This window comes from Macaca mulatta, chromosome 4 (assembly GCF_049350105.2).
Source record: "Macaca mulatta isolate MMU2019108-1 chromosome 4, T2T-MMU8v2.0, whole genome shotgun sequence".
Lineage (NCBI taxonomy): Eukaryota > Metazoa > Chordata > Mammalia > Primates > Cercopithecidae > Macaca > Macaca mulatta.
In genome coordinates, this window is record NC_133409.1 from 146,372,118 (window position 1) to 146,396,619 (window position 24,502).

General features: G+C 40.0%; 1 protein-coding gene and 1 long non-coding RNA gene across 6 annotated transcripts in view; one reads left to right on the forward strand and one right to left on the reverse strand.

The window, feature by feature from the left end:
* Window positions 1-24,502, forward strand: part of SRPK1 (SRSF protein kinase 1) — a 92,810-nt gene that overhangs the window by 38,220 nt on the left and 30,088 nt on the right. For all 5 annotated transcript variants that reach the window (XR_013416474.1, XR_013416475.1, XM_015136229.3 and 2 more), the window contains 6 exons: window positions 10,494-10,600; window positions 12,368-12,533; window positions 14,171-14,196; window positions 14,636-14,849; window positions 15,229-15,648; window positions 16,021-16,121. Coding sequence is in view for 3 of the 5 variants with exons in the window: in XM_015136229.3 (XP_014991715.3) it covers window positions 10,494-10,600; window positions 12,368-12,533; window positions 14,171-14,196; window positions 14,636-14,849; window positions 15,229-15,648; window positions 16,021-16,121 (1,034 nt within the window). In the remaining 2 variants the exon portion in view is untranslated. The remainder of the gene's footprint in view (window positions 1-10,493; window positions 10,601-12,367; window positions 12,534-14,170; window positions 14,197-14,635; window positions 14,850-15,228; window positions 15,649-16,020; window positions 16,122-24,502) is intronic.
* On the reverse strand, window positions 20,488-21,904 carry LOC144340451 (uncharacterized). The gene is made up of 2 exons (XR_013416559.1): window positions 21,867-21,904; window positions 20,488-21,544 (listed from the first exon to the last, which is right to left on the reverse strand). It is a non-coding gene; the product is annotated as an uncharacterized LOC144340451 (long non-coding RNA).

Below are 24,502 nucleotides of genomic sequence, written 5' to 3' on the forward strand. Positions count from 1 at the left end.
ATTTTGTATTTTTCATAGAGACGGGGTTTCTCCATGTTGGTCAGGCTGGTCTCACACTCCTGACCTCAGGTGATCTGCCCGCCTCGGCCTCCCAGAGTGCTGGGATAACAGGTGTGAGCTACTGCGCCCTGCCCTCAAGATATTTTTCAAACATTGCTAGGTGATTTCTCTGTAGCTTCTGTCCATTGATTCCCTATTTTCTTTTCTCCCTTTGTTCTTAGCCATTTTTTCCTTTCTTCATCTTTATCTCCCAGCTGTCTTTGCTCCTGCATTAGTTACTACTATTAGAGATTGAAAGGATATAACTCAGAACACTATGTTAAGGGTTAGTAATGGCTCATGTCACTCTCCTGCTCCTACCCATTTTCCCAACATAACATACCCACACAGAGCTGTACATTCACATTCGTGTGTTTATGTTTGTTCAGGCATTTTTTTCTCTGGACCACTATCGTTTCTCATATTAAAATATAAAGGACACTAAACTAGAAAGTTAGTTCTTACAGAATTCCATGTAAACTGGCTCACTCTACTTGCCTGGAGGGTGAGGGGAAAAGAATGATTAAGAAGGAGGACAGTTGGTTTCTCTGTATAATGTTGACATTAGCCAGTCATTATTATCTACCTATATGACTTCCTATGTCTTTAGGATACTTTTTTTTTTCATGCTATATGCTGTCTTTTTTGCTAGCTCCTTTTATTCATAATGTGCCCTAAATGTGCTTACTCAATAATGTAAGCCTTTTATTTTCAGCCTTTTGTTATTTTCTTTCCACTATCTCCCCAAGAGATTTTTTTTTAATTTAACCTTGTGATTTCAATTACCAGTGCTTCTGATTGCTACTCATTAGCTTTCTTTCACTCCAATTATTTGGCTCTTCCTTTTTGCCAATTGATTATGATGTTCTATCAAATATTTTTTTAAGCTACTATATGTTTGGTCATTTTAATATCACTGCTTACAAATTAAAACAACATTTTCAAATTGTAATATTTCTCTCAACAAATAAAAAGCAGATCAAAGCTAGAAACATTAAGAGAATAGCTTTACAATCCTATTTTATGTTTAGTCTTTTTAAGTAATCTGCATTTTAAATAATCTTGTTTTGACAAATTTTTTATTTAATTGCTTTTTAATTTTTATGTATTTATTTGTTTTGAGACAAAGTTTCGTTCTTGTTGCCCAGACTGGAATGCAGTGGCTCAATCTCGGCTCATTGCAACCTCCGCCTTCTGGGTTCAAGTGATTCTCCTGCCTCACCGAGTAGCTGGGATTAGAGGTGCACACCACCACGCACAGTTGCTTTTTGTATTTTTAGTAGAGGCAGGGTTTTGCCATGTTGATGAGGTTGGTCTCTAACTCCTGACTTCAGGTGATCCACCTGCCACAGCCTCCCAAAGTGCTGGGATTACAAGCATGAGCCACCGTGCCCAGCCTATTTAATTCCTTGTTTAAAAACATTTCTTGGCCAGGTGCAATGGCTCACGCCTGTTATCCTAGCACTTTGGTAGGCCAAGGCGGGTGGATCACGAGGTCAGAAGTTCAAGACCAGACTGGCCTACATGGTGAAACCCCGTCTCTACTAAAAATACAAAAATTAGCGAGGCGTGGTGGCACGTGCCTGTCCCAGCTACTTGGGAGGCTGAGGTAGGAGAATCGTTTGAACCCGGAAGGCGGAGGTTGCAGTGACCTGAGATCATGCCACTGCACTCCAGCCTGTGTGACAGAGCAAGACTCCACCACGGGGGTTAAAAAAATTTTTTTTCCCAGCAGAATCGTAGGTAAATTTCAAATGTAAAGAAGTAGGAATAGTTTAACGAATCCCCACAGATCCATTACCCATTTCAGGAGTTATCAGCTTATAGCCAATCTTGTTTTGTCTGTACCTCCTGATAATTCTGTAGCCAATCTTAAACATTTTATCAGTAATTGTTTTAGAGTGCATTTCTAAATGGCAAGGACTCTTAAAATATAACCTAGCCAGTCACTGTATCTCATGCCTGTAATCCCAGCACCTTGTGAAGCTGAGGTGTTCAAGACCAGCCTGGGCAGCATAGCAAGACCCTGTCTCTACAAAAATAAAAAATACTAGACAGGCATGGTAGCTCATGCCTGTAGTCCCAGCTACTTGGGAGGCTGAAGCAGCAGGGTCACTTGAGCCTGGGAGTTTGAGGCTGCAGTGGGCTCTGATAGCACCACTATACTCCAGTGTGGCTGGCAGAACAAGATGCATTCTCTGACAAAAAGATTTGTTAAATAAGAAGATAACCTGAATGCAATTATTATACAAAAAAAAAAAAAATTGGGGCCAGTTTTAGTCACAAGTTTCTCTAGTCAGTGTTTCAGTCTCTCCAAATGTCTTGTGCTTTATTTTGTTTTTGTCTGCTGCTGCTGCTGCTACTATTACTACTGCTACTACTGGTTGTTGTTATTGTTCTTATTGTTCTTCTTCCTCTTTGGTCTAATTTTTTCTTTGTTGTGGTAAAGTACACATAACATAAAATTGTGCAGTCATTACCATCATCCATCTTCATACCTTTTTGTCTTGTAAAACTGAAACTCTACCTGTTAAATGACTATTAGATCTCATTGGTTTATTGTGTTAAGTCCTCTGTTTCCTTGCTTATCTTCTGTCTGCTTGTTCTAAACATTATTGAGAGTGTGGCATTAAAGTCAACTATTATTGTAGAACTATTTCTCCCTTTAATTATGTCAATTTTTGTTTAATATAGTTTGGTGGTCTTTTAATAAGTATGTAAATGTCTATAATTGTTATATCTTGGTGGTATGTTGAACCTTTTATTAATATATATAATATCCTTCTTTATCTCTTGCAACTTTTTCTGATTTAAAGTCTATTTTGTCTGATATTAGTATAGCCACCCCTGATTTCTTTTGGTTACTATTTGCATGGAATCTTTTCTTCAACCTTTCACTTTTAATCTGTTTGTGTATTTGGATCTAAAGTGAGTCTCTTGTAGACAGCATATAGTTGGATCATTTTTTTATATATATATTCTACCAAACCAAAGTTATATGAGCTTTTAGACTAATTATTATTATTTGACATATTGGGTTTTTAAATCATGTAGAAAACAAAAAGAGTTATGAACCATTATTACAATAATACTAGCTTTTATAATTACTCAAGTATTTACCTTCATTGATAATCTTTATTTCTTCATATGGATGCCTGGCTTTGTGTTATTGTTTAGTGTCTTTTCATTTCACCTTATAGGACTCCCTTGACCATTTCTTACAGGGCACATCTGGTAATGAACTCGATCAGCTTCTGTTTACATGGGATGTCTTAATTTTTCTCTCACTTTTGAAATACTGTTTGGCTTAATACAGGATTCTTGGTTGACATTATTTTTCTTTTAGTATTTCGAATATATTGGCCCACTGCTTTCTGGCCTCCAAAATTTCTAATGAGAAACTTGCTGATAATCTTATTGAGGATCCCTTGTATGTGAAGAGTCACTCTTCTTGATGCTTTCAAGATTCCCTCTTTATCTTTCAAAAGTTTGATTTTAATACGTCTTGGTGTGGGTCTCTTCGAGTTCATCTTACTTGATGCTCATTAAGCTTCTTGGATCCATGTCTTTCATCAAATTTGAGAAGTTTTCAACCATTGTTTTTTTCAAATATTCTCTCTGGCTGTTTCTTCTTTTTTATTTTTTTATTTTTTTATTTTGAGATGGAGTCTCACCACTCTGTCACCCAGTCTGGAGTACAGTGGTGCAATCTCAGCTTACTGCAATCTCTGCCTCCCGGGTTCAAGCTGTTCTCCTGCCTCAGCCTTCCGAGTAGCTGGGATTACAGGTGCACACCACCACACGCAGCTAATTTTTGTGTATCAGTAGAGATGAGATTTCACCACATTGGCCAGGCTGGTCTCGAAGTCCTGACCTCAAGTGATCTACTTGCCTTGGCCTCCCAAAGTGCTGAGATTACAGGCGTGAGCCACCGTGCCCAGCCTCCTCCTCTGTTCTTCTGGGACTGCCACAGTGTATATTTGGTCTACTTGATGAAGTCCCACAGGTCCCTTAAGCCTCTTCACTTTTCTTCAATCTTTTTTCTTTCTGTTCCTCACACTTGATAATTTCCATCATCCTAACTTCAGGTTTGCTGATTCTTTCTTCTGCCTACCCAGATCTGCCTTTGAATCCCTCTAGTTAATTTTTTATTTCGGTTATTGTACTTTTCAGCACCAGAATTCCTTTGGTTTCTTCTTAGTTTTTTTTTTTTTATCCTTATTAATATTTCCATTTTGTTTATATATTGTTTTCTTGACTTTCTCCACATCTTTTGTTCTTTGAGCTTCCCCCCCCCCCCCCCGAGATAAGGTCTTGCTCTGTCAAGGTCTTCACACCACCCAGGCTGGAGTGTGGTATTGGGAACACGGCTCACATCAGCCTTGACTACCCAGATTCAAGTGCTTCTCCTGCCTAAGCCTCCAGACTACGGGTGCATACCACCACACCCAGCTAATTTTTAAACTTTTTGTAGAGATGGAGTCTCACTGTGTTGCCCAGATTGGTCTTGAACTCCTGAGTTCAAGCAATCCTCCTGCCTTGGCCTCCCAAAGTGATAGGGTTACAGGAATGAGCCACCACACCTGGCCTGAGCATCTTTAAGACGTTTGTTTTAAAGTCTTTTTCTAGTAGGTCTGCATCAAGTCTTTTTCAGGGACAGTATCTATTGATTTATTTTTGTCAATTGAATATGCTGTACTTAACTATTTTTTCATATGCCTTGTGATTTTCTTTTGAAAACTGGACTTTTAAATCTGATATGGTAACTCTGGAAATTAGATTTGGCCATATCCCTAAGGTTTGATGGGGTTTGTTATTTTATTTATTTATTTATTTTCTGAGACAGGATCTCACTCTCTTGCCAAGGCTGGAGTACAGTGACACAGTCATGACTTACTGCAGCCTCGACGTCCTGGATTCAAGCAATCCTCCTGCCTCACCCTTTCAAATAGCTGAGATTACAGTTGTATGCCACCACACCCAGCTAATTTTTTATTTTTTGTGCAGATGGGATCTTGCTATGTTGCCCAGGCTGGTCTCAAACCCCTGGACTCAAGCAGTCATCCTGCCTCGGCCTCCCGAAGTGCTGGGGTTACATGCATGAGCCACTGTGCCTGACCCTGTTTTGTTTTTGTTTTTGTTATGTAGTCTGTCTCTTCCAAGGATCCGCCTGAGACGTAAACGAAAGGCCTTTGCTCAGTCTGCATCTTTCCCTGGACATGCACAGTCACTTTCTGATTTTACCTTTATATGCAGTTGCTTTTGAATGTCCTAGTCTATTTATTTATTTTGAGACAAGAGTCTCTCTCTGTCACACAGACAGGTACAGTGGCACTGTCTCAGCTCACTGCAACCTCTGCCTCCTGGGTTCAAGCAATTCTTCTGCCTCAGCCTCCCATGTAGCTGGGATTACAGGTGCATGCCACCACACTTGACTAATTTTTGTATTTTTAGTAGAGAACAGCATTTCACCATGTTGGCCAGGCTGGTCTCGAACTGCTGGCCTCAAGTGATCTGCCCACCTTGGCCTCCCAAAGTGCTGAGATGAGAGGTGTGAGCCACCATGCCTGGCCATAAATGTCCTAGTCTTAATGTCTAACTCCCAAAGGGGAAAAAGAAAGAAATGAAGGAGAGGAAATAGGGCACTGGCCCTATAAATCCTTGCAAGATCACTTCAGCCAGAGGAGGGGCTTAAAACAATGGAGCAGGGGTACAAAAATGGCCACCCACCTTTCTGATACTTGGAACAGGATCCTTTTTGCTCACTGTGGCTCCAACAAACTGTGTGTAGGGCTGCTAGCTATAGGATTAGGGGATAGGTGGGTGCCACTGTGCTAAGAGCTGAAATTGACCAACATTTATAATAATTTATTATCCAAGCCTCTTCTGGAAGTTGTGAGCATTCAGTAGACTCCAGAGTTTCTTAAGAATCACATTAGACAGATTCTGCCAATGCATTGGTTGTCTAGGTGGGGAAACAGATTTCTGGTGGCTTCTTACTCTACCATCTTCTCAGAATCTTCTCTAGTTTATGATTCTTACTTGAGTCAGGATCTGTATGACATTTTGGCAGTTTATTACCTGGCATCAAGATGTTCCAGGCTCACCTTGTGAATTTCCTGTCTTAAATCTAGAATCAGTTTTTCTCTAAGAAACCCTAATTCCATTGAGTGGGAAATGATATCCAGAATCTAAGCACTTCGGGGTATGCTTTGCTACTTGGTGAATCTTTACCTTTATGATTTGTTGATTCATTGCAAAAAGCACATACTTTCACCTCCTTCCTGTCTTCCCTTTTTAGGGGTCACTATTTGAGTTGCCCCCACAGCTTACTCTTTTGTGGATGTGTGGATTTGTTTGGATTATTTTTCCAAATTGTTTTATTTTGAACTAATTCTGTTGCTGTGCCATTAAGTTCACTAATCTTTTTCTTCTACAATAATCTGCCATTTATTCCATCCAGTGTGTTTTCATCTCTCACATTGCACTTTTTGTCTCCGGAAGTTCATTTTCGGTCCTTTTTTTTTTTTTTTTTTTTTTTTTGAGATGGAGTCTCCCTCTGTTGCCCAGGATGGAGTGCAGTGGCGCAGTCTTGGCTCACTGCAACCTCCGCCTCCTGGGTTCAAGTAATTCTCCTGCCTTAGCCTCCTGAGTAGCTAGGACTACAGGTATACGCCACCACACCTGGCTAGTTTTCTTTGTATTTTTAGTAGAGACGAAGTTTCACCATATTGGTCAGGCTGGTCTCGAACTCCTGACCTCGTGATCCGTCTGCCTTGGCCTCCCAAAGTGCTTGGGATTACAGTCGTGATCCACCACGCCTGGCCCATTTTCAGTCTTCTAAAAAATACCTTTCATATCTCTACTTAATTTTTTGAACATATGGAATACAGCTATAATAACCATTTAATGTCCCTGTCTAATTCTAACATCTGTGATGGTTCTGAGTCAGTTTCACATGATTGATTATTTTAATTTTGGATATGTTTTATTGCCTGGTGATCACATTTGTAAGTTTTACCTTATTGGCTGCTGGATGTTTTGTATTTCTGTAAATCTTCTTGAGCCTTGTTGTGGGATGCTATTATGTTACTCGGAAAGTGTTTTATCCGTTTAGATTTTACTTTTATGATTTGTTAGATGGATCCAAAGCATTGCTCAGTCCAGAGCTAATCATTCCCTCTGCTGAGGCAAGACCTTCCCAAATATATCCTACCCAAATACCCTGTGACTGAATTTTTCTAGTCTCTGCTGGGAACAGGCACTGTTCCAAGCCCTATGCGAATGCTAGGCATTGTTCTCTATAATCCTTTAAGATGTTTTTTTCTTCTCTGCCTCTGCTAGTTTCCTCACACACATGTGCTTTGCTGAATCCTTAAAGGGGCGGGCCCCCTCTGCAAATCTCCAAATTTCTCTCTTTCTGCAGCTCTCCGCTCTCTGATACCTTGTTCGGTGAATTATAGCTGCCTTGGTCTCTCCAGACTCTCAACTATTTGAGTTGCCCCCACAGCTTACTCTTTTGTGGATGTGTGGATTTGTTTGGATTATTTTTCCAAATTGTTTTATTTTGAACTAATTCTGTTGTTCATTGATTCAACTTGTGGAGTCTACCTGGAAAGCCTCAAGGCAATAAGATGGGGCAATCCCCGGGTTCAGCTCTTGTTTCTTTTTTTCAGGAACCACTGTACTTGTTGTCTAATGTCCAGAGTCTTCTGTTGTTTCTGTATTTGGTCTATTTGAGTATTGTTTTTTCAATAAGATAAATCCAGTCCCTGTTACTCCATCTTGGCTAAAGCAGAAAACTTGATAGGTGCTAGGTTTTTTGGGGGTTTTTTTGGTTGGTTTTTTTTTTTTTGTATTTTGTTTTCTTTTTGAGACAGGGTCTCACTCTGTCACTCAGGGTAGAGTGCAGTGGCATGATCTCTGCTCACTGTAGCCTTAACCTCCTGGGCTCAGGTGATCCTCTCACCTCAGCCTCCCGAGTAGGTGGGACTACAGGAACACGCCACCACACTTGGCTAATTTTTGGATTTTTCTTATAGAGATGGGATTTTACCTTGTTTCCCAGGCTGGTCTCCTTGAACTCCTGGGCTCAAAGGATCCACCTGTCTCGGCCTCCCAAAGTGCTAGGATTACAGGCATGAGCTACCATGCCTGGCCCTTCATAGGTTTTATATTTAAGAATTTGCCAAGCAGTTTTCCAAAGCATGTGTACCATTTTAGACTTCCTCCTAGCATAATACAAGAGTTCTAATTGTTGGACAACCTCACCTACATTTGGTGATGTTTAGTTTTTTTATTTTAGTCATTTATTAGTTTGAGATGCTATCTTATTGTAATTTTGTTTTTTGTTGTTTTTTTTTTTTTGAGACGGAGTCTCGCTCAGTCACCCAGGCTGGAGTGCAGTGGCCAGATCTCAGCTCACTGCAAGCTCCGCCTCCCGGGTTTACGGCATTCTCCTGCCTCAGCCTCCCGAGTAGCTGGGACTACAGGCGCCCGCCACCTCGCCCAGCTAGGTTTTTGTATTTTTTAGTAGAGACGGGATTTCACCGTGTTAGCCAGGATGGTCTCGATCTCCCGACCTCGTGATCCACCCATCTCGGCCTCCCAAAGTGCTGGGATTACAGGCTTGAGCCACCGTGCCCAGCCTCTTATTGTAATTTTGATCTGTGTTTGAAGTTGTCATGTACTTTTAATTTTAGGTAATTTGGAATGTTTCTTTTATGAAATTGCTTTTTTTTTTTTTTTTTGATTTATTTAAGAATGTAGGCTAGTTGTTTTATGTCACCTTAGTTTGGATTTGTTTGACTGTTCCCTCATAATTAAATTCAGGTTAACCATGTTTGTCAAGCATACTACATGGATTATGTTTTAGTCTTCTCAGTATATTGCATTAGAAGGCACATGATGTGAATTTGTGCTTATCATTGGTGGTAATAAGTTTGATCACTTGGTTAAGGCAGTGCCTTCCAGATTTCGCAGTTGTAAAGGTACTTTGTTCTTTTCATAATTAATAAGCAATCTGTGGAATGATATTTTGACACTGTGACAATCCTTTTTCCCAACAGTCTTTCACATGTCATTTTAGTATTCACTGATTCTTATCTGAATCAGTAATAGTATATACTGTAGTGATTGTAAAATAGTGATTTTCTATTTCTGTAATCCCTTATATATTTATTATTTGGCTTTCTTCTCTAAAGAAGATGTTTCTCTTCCTCCTGTCTCCACACTTACTTTCAGATCAGTGTGGACTTGTTCTGTTTTCAATTCATATATTAACTCGTAATTTTATTCTTTAAAATGGTCTGGCCGGGTGCAGTGGCTCACGCCTCTAATCCCAGCACTTTGGGAGGCCGAGGCGGGTGGATCATGAGGTCAGGAGTTCGAGACCAGCCTGGCCAATATGGTGAAACCCTGTCTCTACTAAAAATAGGAAAATTAGCCCAGCATGGTGGTGCGTGCCTGTAGTGCCGAGAGGCGGAGGTTGCAGTGAGCTGAGATAGCGCCACTGCACTCCAGCCTAGGCAACAGAGCAAGACTCCGTCTCAAAAAAAAAGTCTCCACATGGCTGGTGACATCCTTTTCCAGATGGTTCCTGTTTCTTCCTGACGTATTATCTTATTTGTTGGAACAGCAAGGTGTTCCAAGTTTACCCTGTATTTTTCCTGTGTTGGATTTGGCCATTTTTCCAAGGAGCTCAGGCTTTCCTTTAATGGAGAATCTTAAAAGTCTGAGCACTAGACCATTACTGTATATGTATGTCTTGACTTGCATGTAGAAGCTAGTGGGGGTGGAAGACATCAAGATACTACTAAAATCCCTGTTGTGCCCTGCACAATTTTAGACTCAGAGTATTCCTACTGTGTGGTGTCATCAGGTTGTTCATACATAAGGACAACACATGGTGGCGCTGGAATCAAGATTAGTTTTGTAAACTGCAGAGCATTAAGCAAGTTTCCTACTTAAAAAAATGTTGGCATTTATGTTTTTGAGGTTTAAGTCTTTCTTGTACATTTGTCTCTTCTATAGTTAAGGAATGATTTGTTTTTCCTTGCTTTGAAACTGTGAGAGTGGGAATTTTTACCCAGGACACCAATTTTGATATTAGGGAAGAAACTAATTTACCTAATCAACAGCTTGAGCCTACTGCTTTCTTTCACTATTTGCATATGTAGGTTTCACTTTTTCTTTTACCATTGCGTATTTTAATGTACATAATAATACTGATAAGCCAGCCGCCCACAATTTTATGTTTCATGGATGCTTTCATTGGCTATAGAATTAGACTTTGAAATTTTAGAATATTGACAGCTACATATTTATTCTTTCAAGTTCTGTAACTTTTTATACTGAAAGAAAACAATACATAATATTTTAATGGGTGGAATTCACAGCTTGTCTTGCCCTGTTCTTTTGTGCCTTTTTTTTTTTCCTCCTTAATGAATTCCTAGATATCTGCATGGTATTTGAAGTTTTGGGGCACCATCTGCTCAAGTGGATCATCAAGTCCAATTATCAGGGGCTTCCACTGCCTTGTGTCAAAAAAATTATTCAGCAAGTATGTATCTTAGTCTTGACTTTGTAGTGATTTTTTAATATTCTTAAAGTGTCAGGAGTTTATTTTTTCCAATAGAATTTTTGTTTTAAGGCCGGGTGCAGTGGCCCACACCTGTAATCCCAGCACTTTGGGAGGCCGAGGCGGGTGGATCATGAGGTCAGGAGATCAAGACCATCCTGGCTAACACAGTGAACGCCATCTCTACTAAAAATACAAAAAATTAGCTAGGTGTGGTGGCAGGCACCTGTAGTCCCAGCTACTCGGGAGGCTGAGGCAGGAGAATGGCGTGAACCCGGGAGGCGGAGCTTGCAGTGAGCCGAGATTGCGACACTGCACTCCAGCCTGGGCAACAGAGCAAGACTCCATCTCAAGAAAAAGAATTTTTGTTTTAAAAAGTAAGTTATTGGCTGGGCACAGTGGCTCACGCCTGTAATCCCAGCACTTTGGGAGGCCAAGGTGGGCAGATCACCTGAGGTCAGGAGTTCAAGACCAGCCTGGCCAACAGTGCGAAGCCCTGTCTCTACTAAAAATGCAAAAATTAGCCGGGCATGGTGGCAAGCACCTGTAATCCCAGCTACTCGGGAGGCTGAGGCAGGAGAATCGGTTGAACCCGGGAGGCGGAAGTTGCAGTGAGCTGAGATCGTGCCACTGCACTCCAGCCTGGGCGACAGAGCAAGACTCCATCTCAAAGAAAAAAAATGTTAATTTTAATTGCTAAAATTAAATATTTCATTCAACCTTTAGAGTTTATTGTGCTTATTCTGTTTTTAAATGTTTTAACATAACTATTTTCGCCTAGGTTTGCCTCCCATAATAATTAGAAAGGGAAGCTGAGATTCCTGACTTGGGAACATTGGAGCCCTTATCCAGAAGTTCTGGTTGCAAATAGTAATTTTACATGAATAGATAATTGCTATGTCAGATTATTGCCATCTCTTTATACAGCATGATTCATGGGAATTTTCTAATTTTCTAAAGAGCCTTCAATATACAGTATAGAATTTTACCATCAGGAAAATTTTAATACTTCAAGGGGCAAAAATTTGTTTGGATAATATGTCCTGGAAAGAGCTCCAAACTGGGCGGCAAGAGACCTCAGTTCTTCATCAATGAGGAAATTTGAATTAAAGATATCTAAATCTCTGTCATCACCTACATTACAACACTTAGAGGGTGTGTTGAATGTTTATTCTCAGTCTTTGCAATGTACATAGTTGAAGAATATCCCCAAATAGAGTTAGCTTTGTAAAACATTGAAGAATTTTTTATTGTAAATAAATTCTTGCCTTTTTCATAGTTTAATCTTTCTGAGGGCCGGGCACGGTGGCTCACGCCTATAATCCCAGCACTTTGGGAGGGCCAGACGGGTGGATCACGAGGTCAGGAGATCGAGACCATCCTGGCTAACATGGTGAAACTCCATCTCTACTAAAAATACAAAAAATTAGCCGGGCATGGTGGCAGGCTCCTGTAGTCCCAGCTACTCAGGAGGCTGAGGTAGAAGAATGGCGTGAACCCGGGATGCGGAGCTTGCAGTCAGCCAAGATCGTGCCACTGCACTCCAGCCTGGGCAGCAAAGCGAGACTCCGTCTCAAAAAAAAAAAAAAATCTTTCTGAGAAAGTTTCTTTGTACTTTTTTTAAAAGGTGCTTTTGTTCTCTATAGAAAACCCTATCATATATTTTTTTTAATGTCCTGTTATAATCTCTTGCTTATCCAGAAAACCTGTATTTTGTGTTTGCAAGTCTGCCACTCTATTTCCATTCAGGTGTTACAGGGTCTTGATTACTTACATACCAAGTGCCGTATCATCCACACTGACATTAAACCAGAGAACATCTTATTGTCAGTGAATGAGCAGTACATTCGGAGGCTGGCTGCAGAAGCAACAGAATGGCAGCGATCTGGAGCTCCTCCGCCTTCCGGATCTGCAGGTATATTTTCTTTTAGGGACTTTGCTCTCATTAGAAGTTAAAAGAAATTTCTATTTTTATTCTGTTACCAGGGAATTAAACACTACTCAATCCATTTCAATAATAACATATTTAAGAAATATTATAAGCTTCCAAGAGACATTCTCACTGTTACTTCCATAGGGGAAGGAGAAAACTAGATATTGTTGTGTCTTTGTGTTGTATCTTATAAAAGCTGGTGTGTATTGTTTAAAAATATTTTTTCTTATGATTTGATGGTTTTTGAAGTGTTTACCTCTTACTGTGATCACACATGCTCATTTATAGGACTGGTAGTCTATACAGGGACAAGATAACATTGCTATTAAGAGTTTGGGTTTAAACACTGTAGTAGACACACTTGGTTTGAATTTGGGTTTCATCCTACACTGAGAAACCTTAGCTGAGTTATTTTGCTTTATTTTCCCTCCACTGGGAATTATTGGGATTAAATGGTGAAGCAGTTAGTAGTGTGCCATACAGTATTATATACCAAATAAATTATGGGACCAGGCACAGTGGCTGATGCCTATAACCCAGCACTTTGGGAGGCTGAGGTGGGAGGATCATTTGAGCCCAGGAGTTGGAGACAAGGCTAGGCAATATAGTAAGACCCTGTCTCTACAAAAATTAAAAAGATTAGCCAGGCATGGTGGTGCATGCCTGTAGTCCAGTTACTCAGGAGGCTGGGGCAGGATGATTGTTTGAGCCTAGGAGGTCAAGGCTGCCACGAATTGTGATAGTGCCACTGCACTCCGGCCTAGGCAACAATGTGAGACCCTGTCTCAAGACATAACATTAAATAAATAAATATATAAAGGCTGCTTTATGATTTTTTTTTTTTCTTTTGAGATACAGATTTTAGTTTTAGTAGTGTCACTTTTTAGGAACTTGTTTGATTCTCAAGTTGAAGTATTAGTTATATAGTTCCTTTAAAAAGGAAGACTAAAGAAGGGGGAAATGGGGAGTTGGTTGTTAAATGGATGTAGTTTCTGTTTTACAAGATGAAAACATTCTACAGATGCTGTTATACAGCAGTGTGAATAGTGTTAAAACCACTGAATGTACACTTATCCAGAGTATAAATTTTTATTACGTGTTTTTTTAGCCAGTTATTATACAAATATTTTTAAAAGAGGAAGACTGAAGATCTGCCTTCCAGCTAAGCTACAATTATCCATGACATGCTATAGAGCAAATTACTATAGCTCTTGATGTCACCTAGACTCCCCTTTTAAAACTGACAGATTCTGGATAGCATTTGAGGTGAAGAGGTTGTTGCTTGTCCCTTTCTGTTTAAAGCAGTGCATGGAAATGCAAAATAGGTGATTTTAGCAGCTTTAGTCGTGGAAACCAGAAATGGGAACTTGGTTCTTTGCACTTACTGATGCTACCTTTTTTTTTTTTTTAAGTTTGGCAATTTCTGTTATGCATTATTTTCTTTAAAAATGTTAACAATAATATGGCTTCTGCTTAAGTCATTTAAAAATAATAAGTTTTTTCTGCAATGTAGACTACGTAAGAAAGACTTTTCATTCTGGTAGAGTGTTTTATCTGAGCCTTAGTTTATATTGCCTGATGAATGCCAGAATTCTTACTTGGTTTTCTTTTCTTTTCAGTCAGTACTGCTCCCCAACCTAAACCAGTAAGTATAAGGTGTTTCTATATCTAATTTTGATCTATGGACTGCGGGCGTGGGTTCTTCTGTTGTAGATGGTAATAGTTTGTTTCAAGTTTGAGAACCAAAAGGAAAAAAAATTCCTGCGCTTCTATAATTTTCTCCGGTAAATTCCCATGCACCTTCATCAAATTTGTACTGGTGAGGCCTCTAAAAAATTTGAGTTTGTCTGAATGTAAACCAGCCCCACAGACTGCTCAGAAGACCACACTTTGTTATTTATTCTGTTTTCATTTGGGTTTATAAGAGTATCCCACATCTTTTAATTTAATGAAAGACTTAAGTGCTATGTTAGGGAAAGATTTGTGAAATTTAATTAGGAGGTAATTAAAGTTAACAACTGTCTCCAACTGGGGGTAATTAATTAGCCACCTGAAGGCTTTATCTGTTTGTAATCTCCGCCCAGGCTGACAAAATGTCAAAGAATAAGAAGAAGAAATTGAAGAAGAAGCAGAAGCGCCAGGCAGAATTACTAGAGAAGCGAATGCAGGAAATTGAGGAAATGGAGAAAGAGTCGGGCCCTGGGCAAAAAAGACCAAACAAGCAAGAAGAATCAGAGAGTCCTGTTGAAAGACCCTTGAAAGAGAACCCACCTAATAAAATGACCCAAGAAAAACTTGGTATAAATAGAACATCACAAAAATTACTTTATAACACACTTTAACGTTAATTTATCATTGCTATATAATACAGTGGTTTCATACATACAACATATCTCTGGGGGTATCTTTATAAGAATATGGATCTTGTCATAAATGTTAGGCAGGTAATGTTTAAATGTAATTTGTAACTTTTCTCAGGAAATGGAACATAGATTTCATTTAACAGTTGGGTAAAAGTAAGATCTTGGCCCTTCCAGAAATGGGTTTTAGATGTTTAGTCATGTTTTTATGTCACTCAGTATAAGTTCTAGAAAATGTTTTAATCTTGTGAGAAATGTTTCTGTTCTTTCATTCACACACATATGCATACATCTTTTTTTATTCGTTTGTTCCTTAGAAGAGTCAAGTACCATTGGCCAGGATCAAACACTTATGGAACGTGATACAGAGGGTGGTGCAGCAGAAATTAATTGCAATGGAGTGATTGAAGTCATTAATTATACTCAGAACAGTAATAGTGAAACATTGAGACATAAAGAGGATCTACATAATGCTAATGACTGTGATGTCCAAAATTTGAATCAGGAATCTAGTTTCCTAAGCTCCCAAAATGGAGACAGCAGCACATCTCAAGAAACAGACTCTTGTACACCTATAAAATCTGAGGTGTCAGACACCATGGTGTGCCAGTCTTCCTCAACTATAGATCAGTCATTCAGTGAACAACACATTAGCCAACTTCAAGAAAGCATTCGGGCAGAGATACCCTGTGAAGATGAACAAGAGCAAGAACATAATGGACCACTGGACAACAAAGGTACCTATGCAGCTATACTTCCTCAACACTCCTTCCCTGCACAACACAATCATAGATTTCTAGACTAAAAGTATCATTGTTTATGTAACTATAGCTTTACAACAGGTATGTCTAAGTTACCTTTAAATTGTAGTCTGTAACTAACTTTATCCATCATGTACTGGGTACACAGCATTTCATTTGTTGCTATGAGGGCAGAGCTTTTTAATTCTAGAAACTCAAGGTGTTGCTATGCTCTTTTTGTCTTAGAAAAATGTAAGTTGTCTCTTGGGTATTGCTGACTGTATTACTCTTACCTTGGAGAACTTTATTACTCATTGGGTATTTCTCTGTTCATTGAACAGTCTTATTGATGATGCCTGTTGTCTGTAGGAAAATCCACGGCTGGAAATTTTCTTGTTAATCCCCTTGAGCCAAAAAATGCAGAAAAGCTCAAGGTGAAGATTGCTGATCTTGGAAATGCTTGTTGGGTGGTAAGTTAAACTTGTCTCAATGGTGTTTTGAAGTGACTGGGAGAATGAATGAGAATTTGGACTTAGTTGTGCAAAACATCTGTAGTTCTATACCCAGATTGACACAACACTTCAGTGAATATTTTTTCACATTTAAATTAACCTTTTACTGTGGAAAAGTTTAAATATACTTACGAAAGTAGAAAGAATGGTAATGGTGATCATGAAAAGTCCTTCTGTTACCCCACCCCACTTTGGATACCCATTACCCAGATTCAGTAATCTCAACTCCTGGCCAGTCTTGTATATATATATTTCGTTATTAACTTTTAGACACTCAGTGTTTATGTTCATACTCCCCTACTCCCATTTTCAAAATGATGACTAACTTATAAATTGTAACCTCCTTTTAATTCACTTAACATATTTTGGACACTTTGCTTTGTCAGCCAAAAATTTAAATACAATTCAGTTCATTACATAGTTTCCCTAGTACACTTTAATCTACGTATTTTTGACAGCTCTTTGTGATGAGACTCTGCACACAAATCTTTGTATATTTTCTTAGGACATGTCCTAGACATAGAATTGCTAAGTCAGAAGTTCCATGATTTCTAAAAGGGCTTTATGATGTATAGTGTCATTTAACTTACTTTAATTATTCTTAATGACATGTAATTACAAATAATTATATGTTTTTTGATGTATAGTGTCATATTACACTCAAGATACATCAGTTAGCCGGGCATGGTGGCTTACACCTGTAATCCCAGCACTTTGGGATGCAGAGGCGGGCGGATCACGTGAGGTCAGGAGTTCAAGACCAGCCTGACCACGTGAAGAAACCCCATCTCTACTAAAAATACAAAAAAATTAGCCGGGCATGTTGGCGCATGCCTATAATCCCAGCTACTCTGCAGGCTGAGGCAGGAGAATCACTTGAACCTGGGAGGCAGAAGTTGCGGTGAGCCGAGATTGCACCATTGCATTCCAGCCTGGGCAACAAGAGTGAAACTCCATCTCAAAAAAAAAGAAAAGAAAAGATACATCAGTTATTCTACCTTTAACAACTCCGAAAAGTATTTTCTTCTGTGATCTTCAGGCTAAATAGTGGAATCTCATTTTAATTGGCAAATTATTTATACTGTTGTTTTTTACTATGTATCTAATAAGAAAGTGTTTTAAGGTTTTTTTGTTTGAGACAGAGTCTTGCTCTGTCACCCAGGCTGGAGTGCAGTGACACAATCTCAGCTCACTGGAACCTCTGCCTACCAGATTCAAGTGATTCTCCTGCCTCAGCCTTCTAAGTAGCTAGGATTACAGGCGTGCGCCACCATGCCCTGGCTAATTTTTGTATTTTTAGTAGAGGAGGGGTTTCGCCATGTTGGGCAGGCTGGTCTCAAATTCTGGACCTCAAGTGATCTGCCCGCCTCGGCCTCCCAACGTGTTGAGATTATAGGCATGAGCCACCATGCCTGACCAAGGTTATTTTTAATGGACATCTTTTTAAAATCTATGATAGAATGATTCACACATAAATGACAGTATTCAAAGAGCCATATGCTTTTAAATGGGACATGGTTCAGACCTCAGAAGGATCTTATTTCCCATATTGATTCTAGAATATTGTGATAACCTTTTAGAAAAAACAGCTTAGCACTGACTAATAAGAATGTGGAGCAGCTTTCCAAGTAATTAGAATTACTCCACTACGCTATCATCTGGTCCGGGTCACCCTGGATAACTTCAGTAGTGACTGCAATAGCTTCTTCACTTTCTCCCTTCTGCTGACCTAGCTCCCCATAGACTGTTGGCAACACATCTATCAGAGTGATACTCTTATTTTTTAATTTGTACATGTTCATGAGGTATAAGTGCAGTTTGCTAGGTTGATATATTGCATTGTGGTGAAGTCAGGGCCTTCAATGGACCCATCACTGGAACAGTGCACATTGTAACCACCAAGCAACCTCCCTTCGTCTACCCTTTCACCCCATCCTCTGAGTCTTCATTGTTCATCATTCCACAGTGCCTCCACGTGGACACATTATGTAGCTCCCACTTACAAGTGAAAACATGTGGTATTTATCTTTGTTTGAGTTGTTTCAATTACGATAATGGCATCCAGTTCCATCCATGTTGCTGCAAAACACGTGATTTCATTCTTTTTTATGGCTGAATGGTAATTGTGTACCATTCCATACCACATTTTCTTTATCTACTCCTAGAAACTTGGGTTGATTCCACAGTTTTTATTATGAATAGTGCTGTGATAAACATACAAGTACAGGTATTTTTTGATATGATTTATTTTCCTTTGGGCAGATACCCAGCAGTGGAACTGCTAGATCATGTGATAGTTTTATTTTTTGTTCTTTGAGAAATTTTCATACTACTTTCTTTCTTTTCTTTTTTTTTTTTAAATGGAGTCTCACTCCGTTGCCCAGGCTGGAGTGCAGTGATGCGATCTCTGCTCACTGCAGCCTCTCCTTCCCAGGTTCAAGCAATTCTCCTGCCTCACCCTCCCGAGTAGCTGGGACTACAGGCACGTGCTGCCACGGCCGGCTAATTTTTTGTATTTTTAGTAGAGACAGGGTTTCACCTTGTCGGCCAGCATGGTCTTGATCTCCTAACCTCGTAATCTGCCTACCTCGGACTCCTGAAGTGCTGGGATTACAGCCATGAGCCACCACGACTGGCCTTTCATACTATTTTCTATAGGGATTGTGCTGATTTTCATTCCCACCAAGAGTGTATAAGAATTCCCTTTTCTCCACATCCTCTCCAACATGTTTTTTTTTGTTTTTTTGGGTTTTTTTTTGTATTTTTAGTAATAGCCACTCTGATTGGTGAAAGATATCTCATTGTGATTTTAATTTGCATTTCTCTGCTGGTTAGTGATAGTGGACATTTTTTCATGTATTTGTTGGCCATTTGTCTTCTTTTGAAAAATCTCTATTCATGTCCTTAGCCTACCTTTTAATGGGATTATTTGGGGGTTTTTTCGTTGAGTTGTTTGAGTTTCTTGTAAATTCTGGATGTTAGTTCCCTGTTGGGTCATATAGTTTGCAGATATTTTCTCCCATTTTGCAGGTTGCCATTGACTCTTGATTATTTCTTTTGCTGTGCAGAAGCTTTTTTGTTTAAGTCCCATTTGTCTATTTTTATTTTTGTTGCCTGTGCTTTTGAGGTCTTTGTCATGAGTATCAGGTCTTATATTCAAGTCTTTAATCGGTCTTGAGTTGATTTTTGTGTATGGTGAGTGATAGGGATCTTTTATTCCTCTGCATATGCCAGTCCAGTTTTCCCAGAACCATTTACTGAAAAGGATGTCTTTTCCCCAGTGAATGTGCTTGTTGACTTTTCAAAGATCAGTTTGCTGTTAAGTATGTGGCTTTATTTCTAGGTTCTCTATTCTGTTCCATTGATCTGTGTATCTATTTTAATACTAATACATGCTGTTTTAGTTGCTATAACCTTGTATAATTTAAGTCAGATAGTGTAATGCTTCTAGCTTTTTTCTTTTTGCTTAGGATTCCTTTGGCTGTTTAGGTACTTTTTTTGTGAATTTTAGAATTGTTTTTTCTAATTCTGTGAAAAAATGACATTGGTATTTTGAAAAGAATTGAACCTATAGATTGCTTTGGATAGTGTGATTGTTTTTAAAAATTTTTTTAATTTTTAGTGGGTGCATACTAGGTGTATGTATTTGTGGGATATCTGAGATGTTTTGACACAGGCATGCACTGTGAAATAATCACATCGTGGAGAATGGGGTATCCATCCCCTTAAGCATTTATCCTTTGTGTTGTGACAATCCAATTATACTCTTCTCGTTATTTTTAAATATATAATTATTCACTGTAGTCACCCTGTTGTGCTATCAAAGAGTAGATCTTATTATTTGTAAGTAATTTTTTTATACCCATTATTCTTTAACATCCTTACCTCCCCACTTCTCCCACACTACCCTTCCCAGCCTCTGGTAACCATCCTTCTACTCTCTGTATCCTTGAGTTCTATTGTTTTGATTTTTAGCTCCAACAAATAAGTGAGAACATGTGAAATTTGTCTTTCTGTGTCTGGCTTATTTCACTTAACATAATGATATCCAGTTCCATCCATGTTGTTGTAAATGACAAGATCCCATTCTTTTTATGGCTGAATAGTACTTCACTGTGTATATGCACCACATTTTTTTATTCATCTGTTGATGGACACTTCGGTTGCTTCCAAATCTTAGAAAATGTGAACAGTGCTACAACAAACATCAGAGTGCAGACATCTTTTTTGTATACAGATTTCCTTTTGTTCGATTATTTACGCAGCAATGGGATTGCTGGATAGCTCTATTTTTAGTTTTCTGAGGGACCTCCAAACTGTTCTCCATGGTGGTTGTAACCAGTTTACATTCCTACCAACAGTGCATGAAGGTTCCCTTTTCTCCGTATCCTTGCCAGCATTTGTTATTGCCAACTTTTGGACGTAAGCCATTTTAACTAGGGTGAGATGCTCTCGTTGTAGCTTCGATTTGCCTCTCTCTGATGGTCAGTGATGTTGAGCACCTTTTCATATGCCTCTTTGCCATTTGCATGTGTTTTGAGAAATGTCTATTCAAATCTTTGGCCCATTTTTTGATCAGATTATTAGATTTTTTTTCCTATAGAGTTGCTTGAGCTCCTTTTATATTCTGGTTATTCCCCTGTCAGATGGGTAATTTGCAAATATTTTCTCCCATTCTATGGGTTGTCTCTTCACTTTGTTGATTGTTTTCTTTGCTGTGCAGAAGCTGTTTAACTTCATGTTATCCCATTTGTCCATTTTTGTTTTGGTTGCCTGTGCTTGTGAGGTATTGCTCAAGAAAATTTTTGCCCAGACCAGTGTCCTGGAGATTTTCCCAAATGTTTCCTTATAGTATCTTCAAAGTTTGAGATCTTAGATTTCAGTCTTTGATCTATTTTGATTTGATTTTTATGTATTATGGGAGATAGGAATTGAGTTTCATTTTTCTGCATATGGGTATCTAGTTTTCCCAGCAACATTTTTGACTGCCTGTATCTTGAAAAGTTGCTGTAGTTTTTTTTGATTGGTTGATCTGTCTTTCTACTTAGGGTAAGAATAGTTTACACACTACAGTTAACAGTGTTATAATATTCTGTGTTTTTCTGTATATTTACTGGTGAGTTTTGTACCTTCACATGATTACTTATTGCTCATTAATGAGTTTTCTTTCTGATTGAAGAAAGATTTTCTTTCTTTAAGATTTCTTGTAAGGACAAGTCTGGTGTTGATAAAATCCCTCAGCTTTTTTTTTTTTTAATCCCTCAGCTTTTGTTTCTTGTGGGAAAGTCTCCTCCCTCTCCCCAGTATTTGCCTGGGGATCAGTGGGCCTCCTGTATCTGGATGCCTTAACTCACTTGTTAGACTTGGGAAATTTTTATCTACTATTTTCTTTTTTTTTTTTTTTTTTTTTTTTTTGAGACGGAGTCTCGCTGTGTCTCCCAGGCTGGAGTGCAGTGGCGTGATCTCGGCTCACTGCAAGCTCCGCCTCCCGGGTTCACGCCATTCTCCCGCCTCAGCCTCCCAAGTAGCTGAGACTACAGGCGCCCGCCACCACGCCCGGCTAGTTTTTTGTATTTTTAGTAGAGATGGGGTTTCACCATGTTAGCCAGGATAGTCTTGATCTCCTGACCTCGTGATCCACCCGCCTCGGCCTCCCAAAGTGCTGGGATTACAGGCTTGAGCCACCGCGCCCGGCCTATCTACTATTTTCTTAAAGAGGTTTTCTAAACTTAAAAAAAAAATTTATTCATTTAATTAATTTATTATTATTATTATTATTTAGAAACAGGGTCTCTGTTGCTCAGGTAGAAATGAAGTGGTGCCATCATAGCTTCTTGCAACCTTTAACTCCTGGGTTCAAGCAGTCCTCCTGCCCTAGCCTCCTGAGTAGCTGAGACTACAGGCACACACCACCAGGCTCAGCTAATTTTTTTTATTTCCTTATATTTATCTGACTAGAATATTTCAGAGGACCTGTCTTCAAGTTCTCAGATTCTTCTGCTTGTCCTAGTCTATTATTGAAGCTTTCGAATGTATTTTGTATTTCCTTAAATAAATTTTTTATTTAATTTATTAATTTATTTGAGACATGGTCTCACTGTGTCACCCAGGCTGGAATGCAGTGGTATGATCACAGCTTACTGCAGCTTCAATCTCCTGGGCTCAAGCGATCCTCCTGCCTCAGCCTCCTGAGTAGCTGGGACCCCAGGTGCATGCCAACACACTTATCTAATTTTTTTTAGTAGAGACAAGGTCTCACTATGTTGCCCAGGCTTGTCTCGAACTCCTGGGCTCAAGCACCTTAGCCTCCAAAAGTGCTAGGATTACAGATGTGAGCAACTGTGCCCTGCTTCAATGAGTTTTTTAGTTCTAGAATTTCTGGGGTTTGTTGTTGTTGTTAAGATATCTGTCACCTTGGCCGGGCGCGGTGGCTCAAGCCTGTAATCCCAGCACTTTGGGAGGCCGAGGCGGGTGGATCACGAGGTCAGGAGATCAAGACCATCCTGGCTAACATGGTGAAACCCCGTCTCTACTAAAAATACAAAAAACTAGCCGGGCGTGGTGGCGGGCGCCTGTAGTCCCAGCTACTCGGAGGCTGAGGCAGGAGAATGGCGTGAACCTGGGAGGCGGAGCTTGCAGTGAGCCGAGATCGCGCCACTGCACTCCAGCCTGGGTGACACAGCGCGAGACTCCGTCTCAAAAAAAAAAAAAAAAAAAAAAAGATATCTGTCACCTTGGCCGGGCGCGGTGGCTCAAGCCTGTAATCCCAGCACTTTGGGAGGCCGAGACGGGCGGATCACGAGGTCAGCAGATCGAGACCATCCTGGCTGACCCGGTGAAACCCCGTCTCTACTAAAAAATACAAAAAAAAAAAACCAAAAAAAAAAAACTAGCCGGGCGAGGTGGCGGGCGCCTGTAGTCCCAGCTACTCGGGAGGCTGAGGCAAGAGAATGGCGTAAACCCGGGAGGCGGAGCTTGCAGTGAGCTGAGATCCGGCCACTGCATTCCAGCCTGGGCGACAGAGCGAGACTCCGTCTCAAAAGAAAAAAAAAAAAAAAAAAAGATATCTGTCACCTTGGTAAATTTCTCATTCAAAATCTTGAATGGATTTTCTGATTTCCTGGTATTGATTTTCAGATTTCTTTTGCATCTAATTAAGCTTCTTTAAAATGAATATTTTGATGTATTTGGCATTTCAAGGGATTCTTTTTTGTTCGGATCTGTTGCTGGACAATTGTTGTGGTCCTTTGGTGCTGTCATATTTACCTGTTTATGTTTTCTGTGTCTTCCATTGATATCTGCATGTTTGTTGCAGTAGTCACTTGTTTCAATTTTTTTGAAATTGCTTTCGTAGGGGAGAATATTTTTCTGAAGTTGTATATATGTCGTTGGTTAAGTAAGATACTTTTTGATTTTGATTTTGGTACCTCTGGTAGTATGGTTTTTGTTTAACTTTTTTAGCAGTACACAGGGTCAGGGGTATCTGCAGTTTCCTCTGTGGCTTAGGGTACAGTTTAGGTTGTGGTGAGGTTTTGCTGGGGACTTGGATGCCAACTGAGCCAGTCTTTGAACCCTGATGGCGGCATTAGTGGGCTGAGTGTTCCTGTTTTTAGGCCCCAGAGCAGTTTACGTTGGTTCCCGTGTTAATGGGTCTTGGAGGGGTGAATTCTTGGGTCTCTGACTGGGTATATGGGCAGGTTCTCAGGCCCCTGGGCAGCTGGTATAATGTGGGGGATGGCAGTTAGAGTGGTGGAGCAACCCGCTGGGACCCAAGCAGTCTGTGTTGTTGTTGTTGTTAGCTGTGATGGGTCGGAGGGGGCTAGTCCCTAGTTTTACAGCCGCTCATAGCAGGGCAATGGATATTTTCCTAAGTGTGCTTAGAGAAGCTTGGTCTCTGCTGTCCGTCTCCCAGCTGGGTGGCAGTTGCAGCCGTGTCACCCAAGGGCAGCGCATAGCCCAGCTGTAAACTCTCAAAATGGTGCCAGCTGTTGGCCTGTGACTGAAAGGGTAGGTTCCCTCTCAAATGAACAGCATGGGCAAGAAACTGTGGGGAGTTATGGTACACTCAAGTCTCAGTCTCACAGAAGCCTGTTTTCTTAGTTATGCATAGGAGAGCCTGGTTTCCCTGTCCCTCCTCAGCCAAGTGGCAGCTACAGCCAGGTCAGCCCGAAAGGGCAAGGCACAACCTAGCATTAAACTCTGAAAATAGCACTTTATGCCTGGGACCAGAGAAGGGAGGGTCCCTCTTAGGCCAGCAGCACGGGGAAGGAGCTGTGGGGAATGTGGTCCACTCACATCTTGGTCTCAACAGCAGCCCATGGCAGGGTGATGGGGACCCT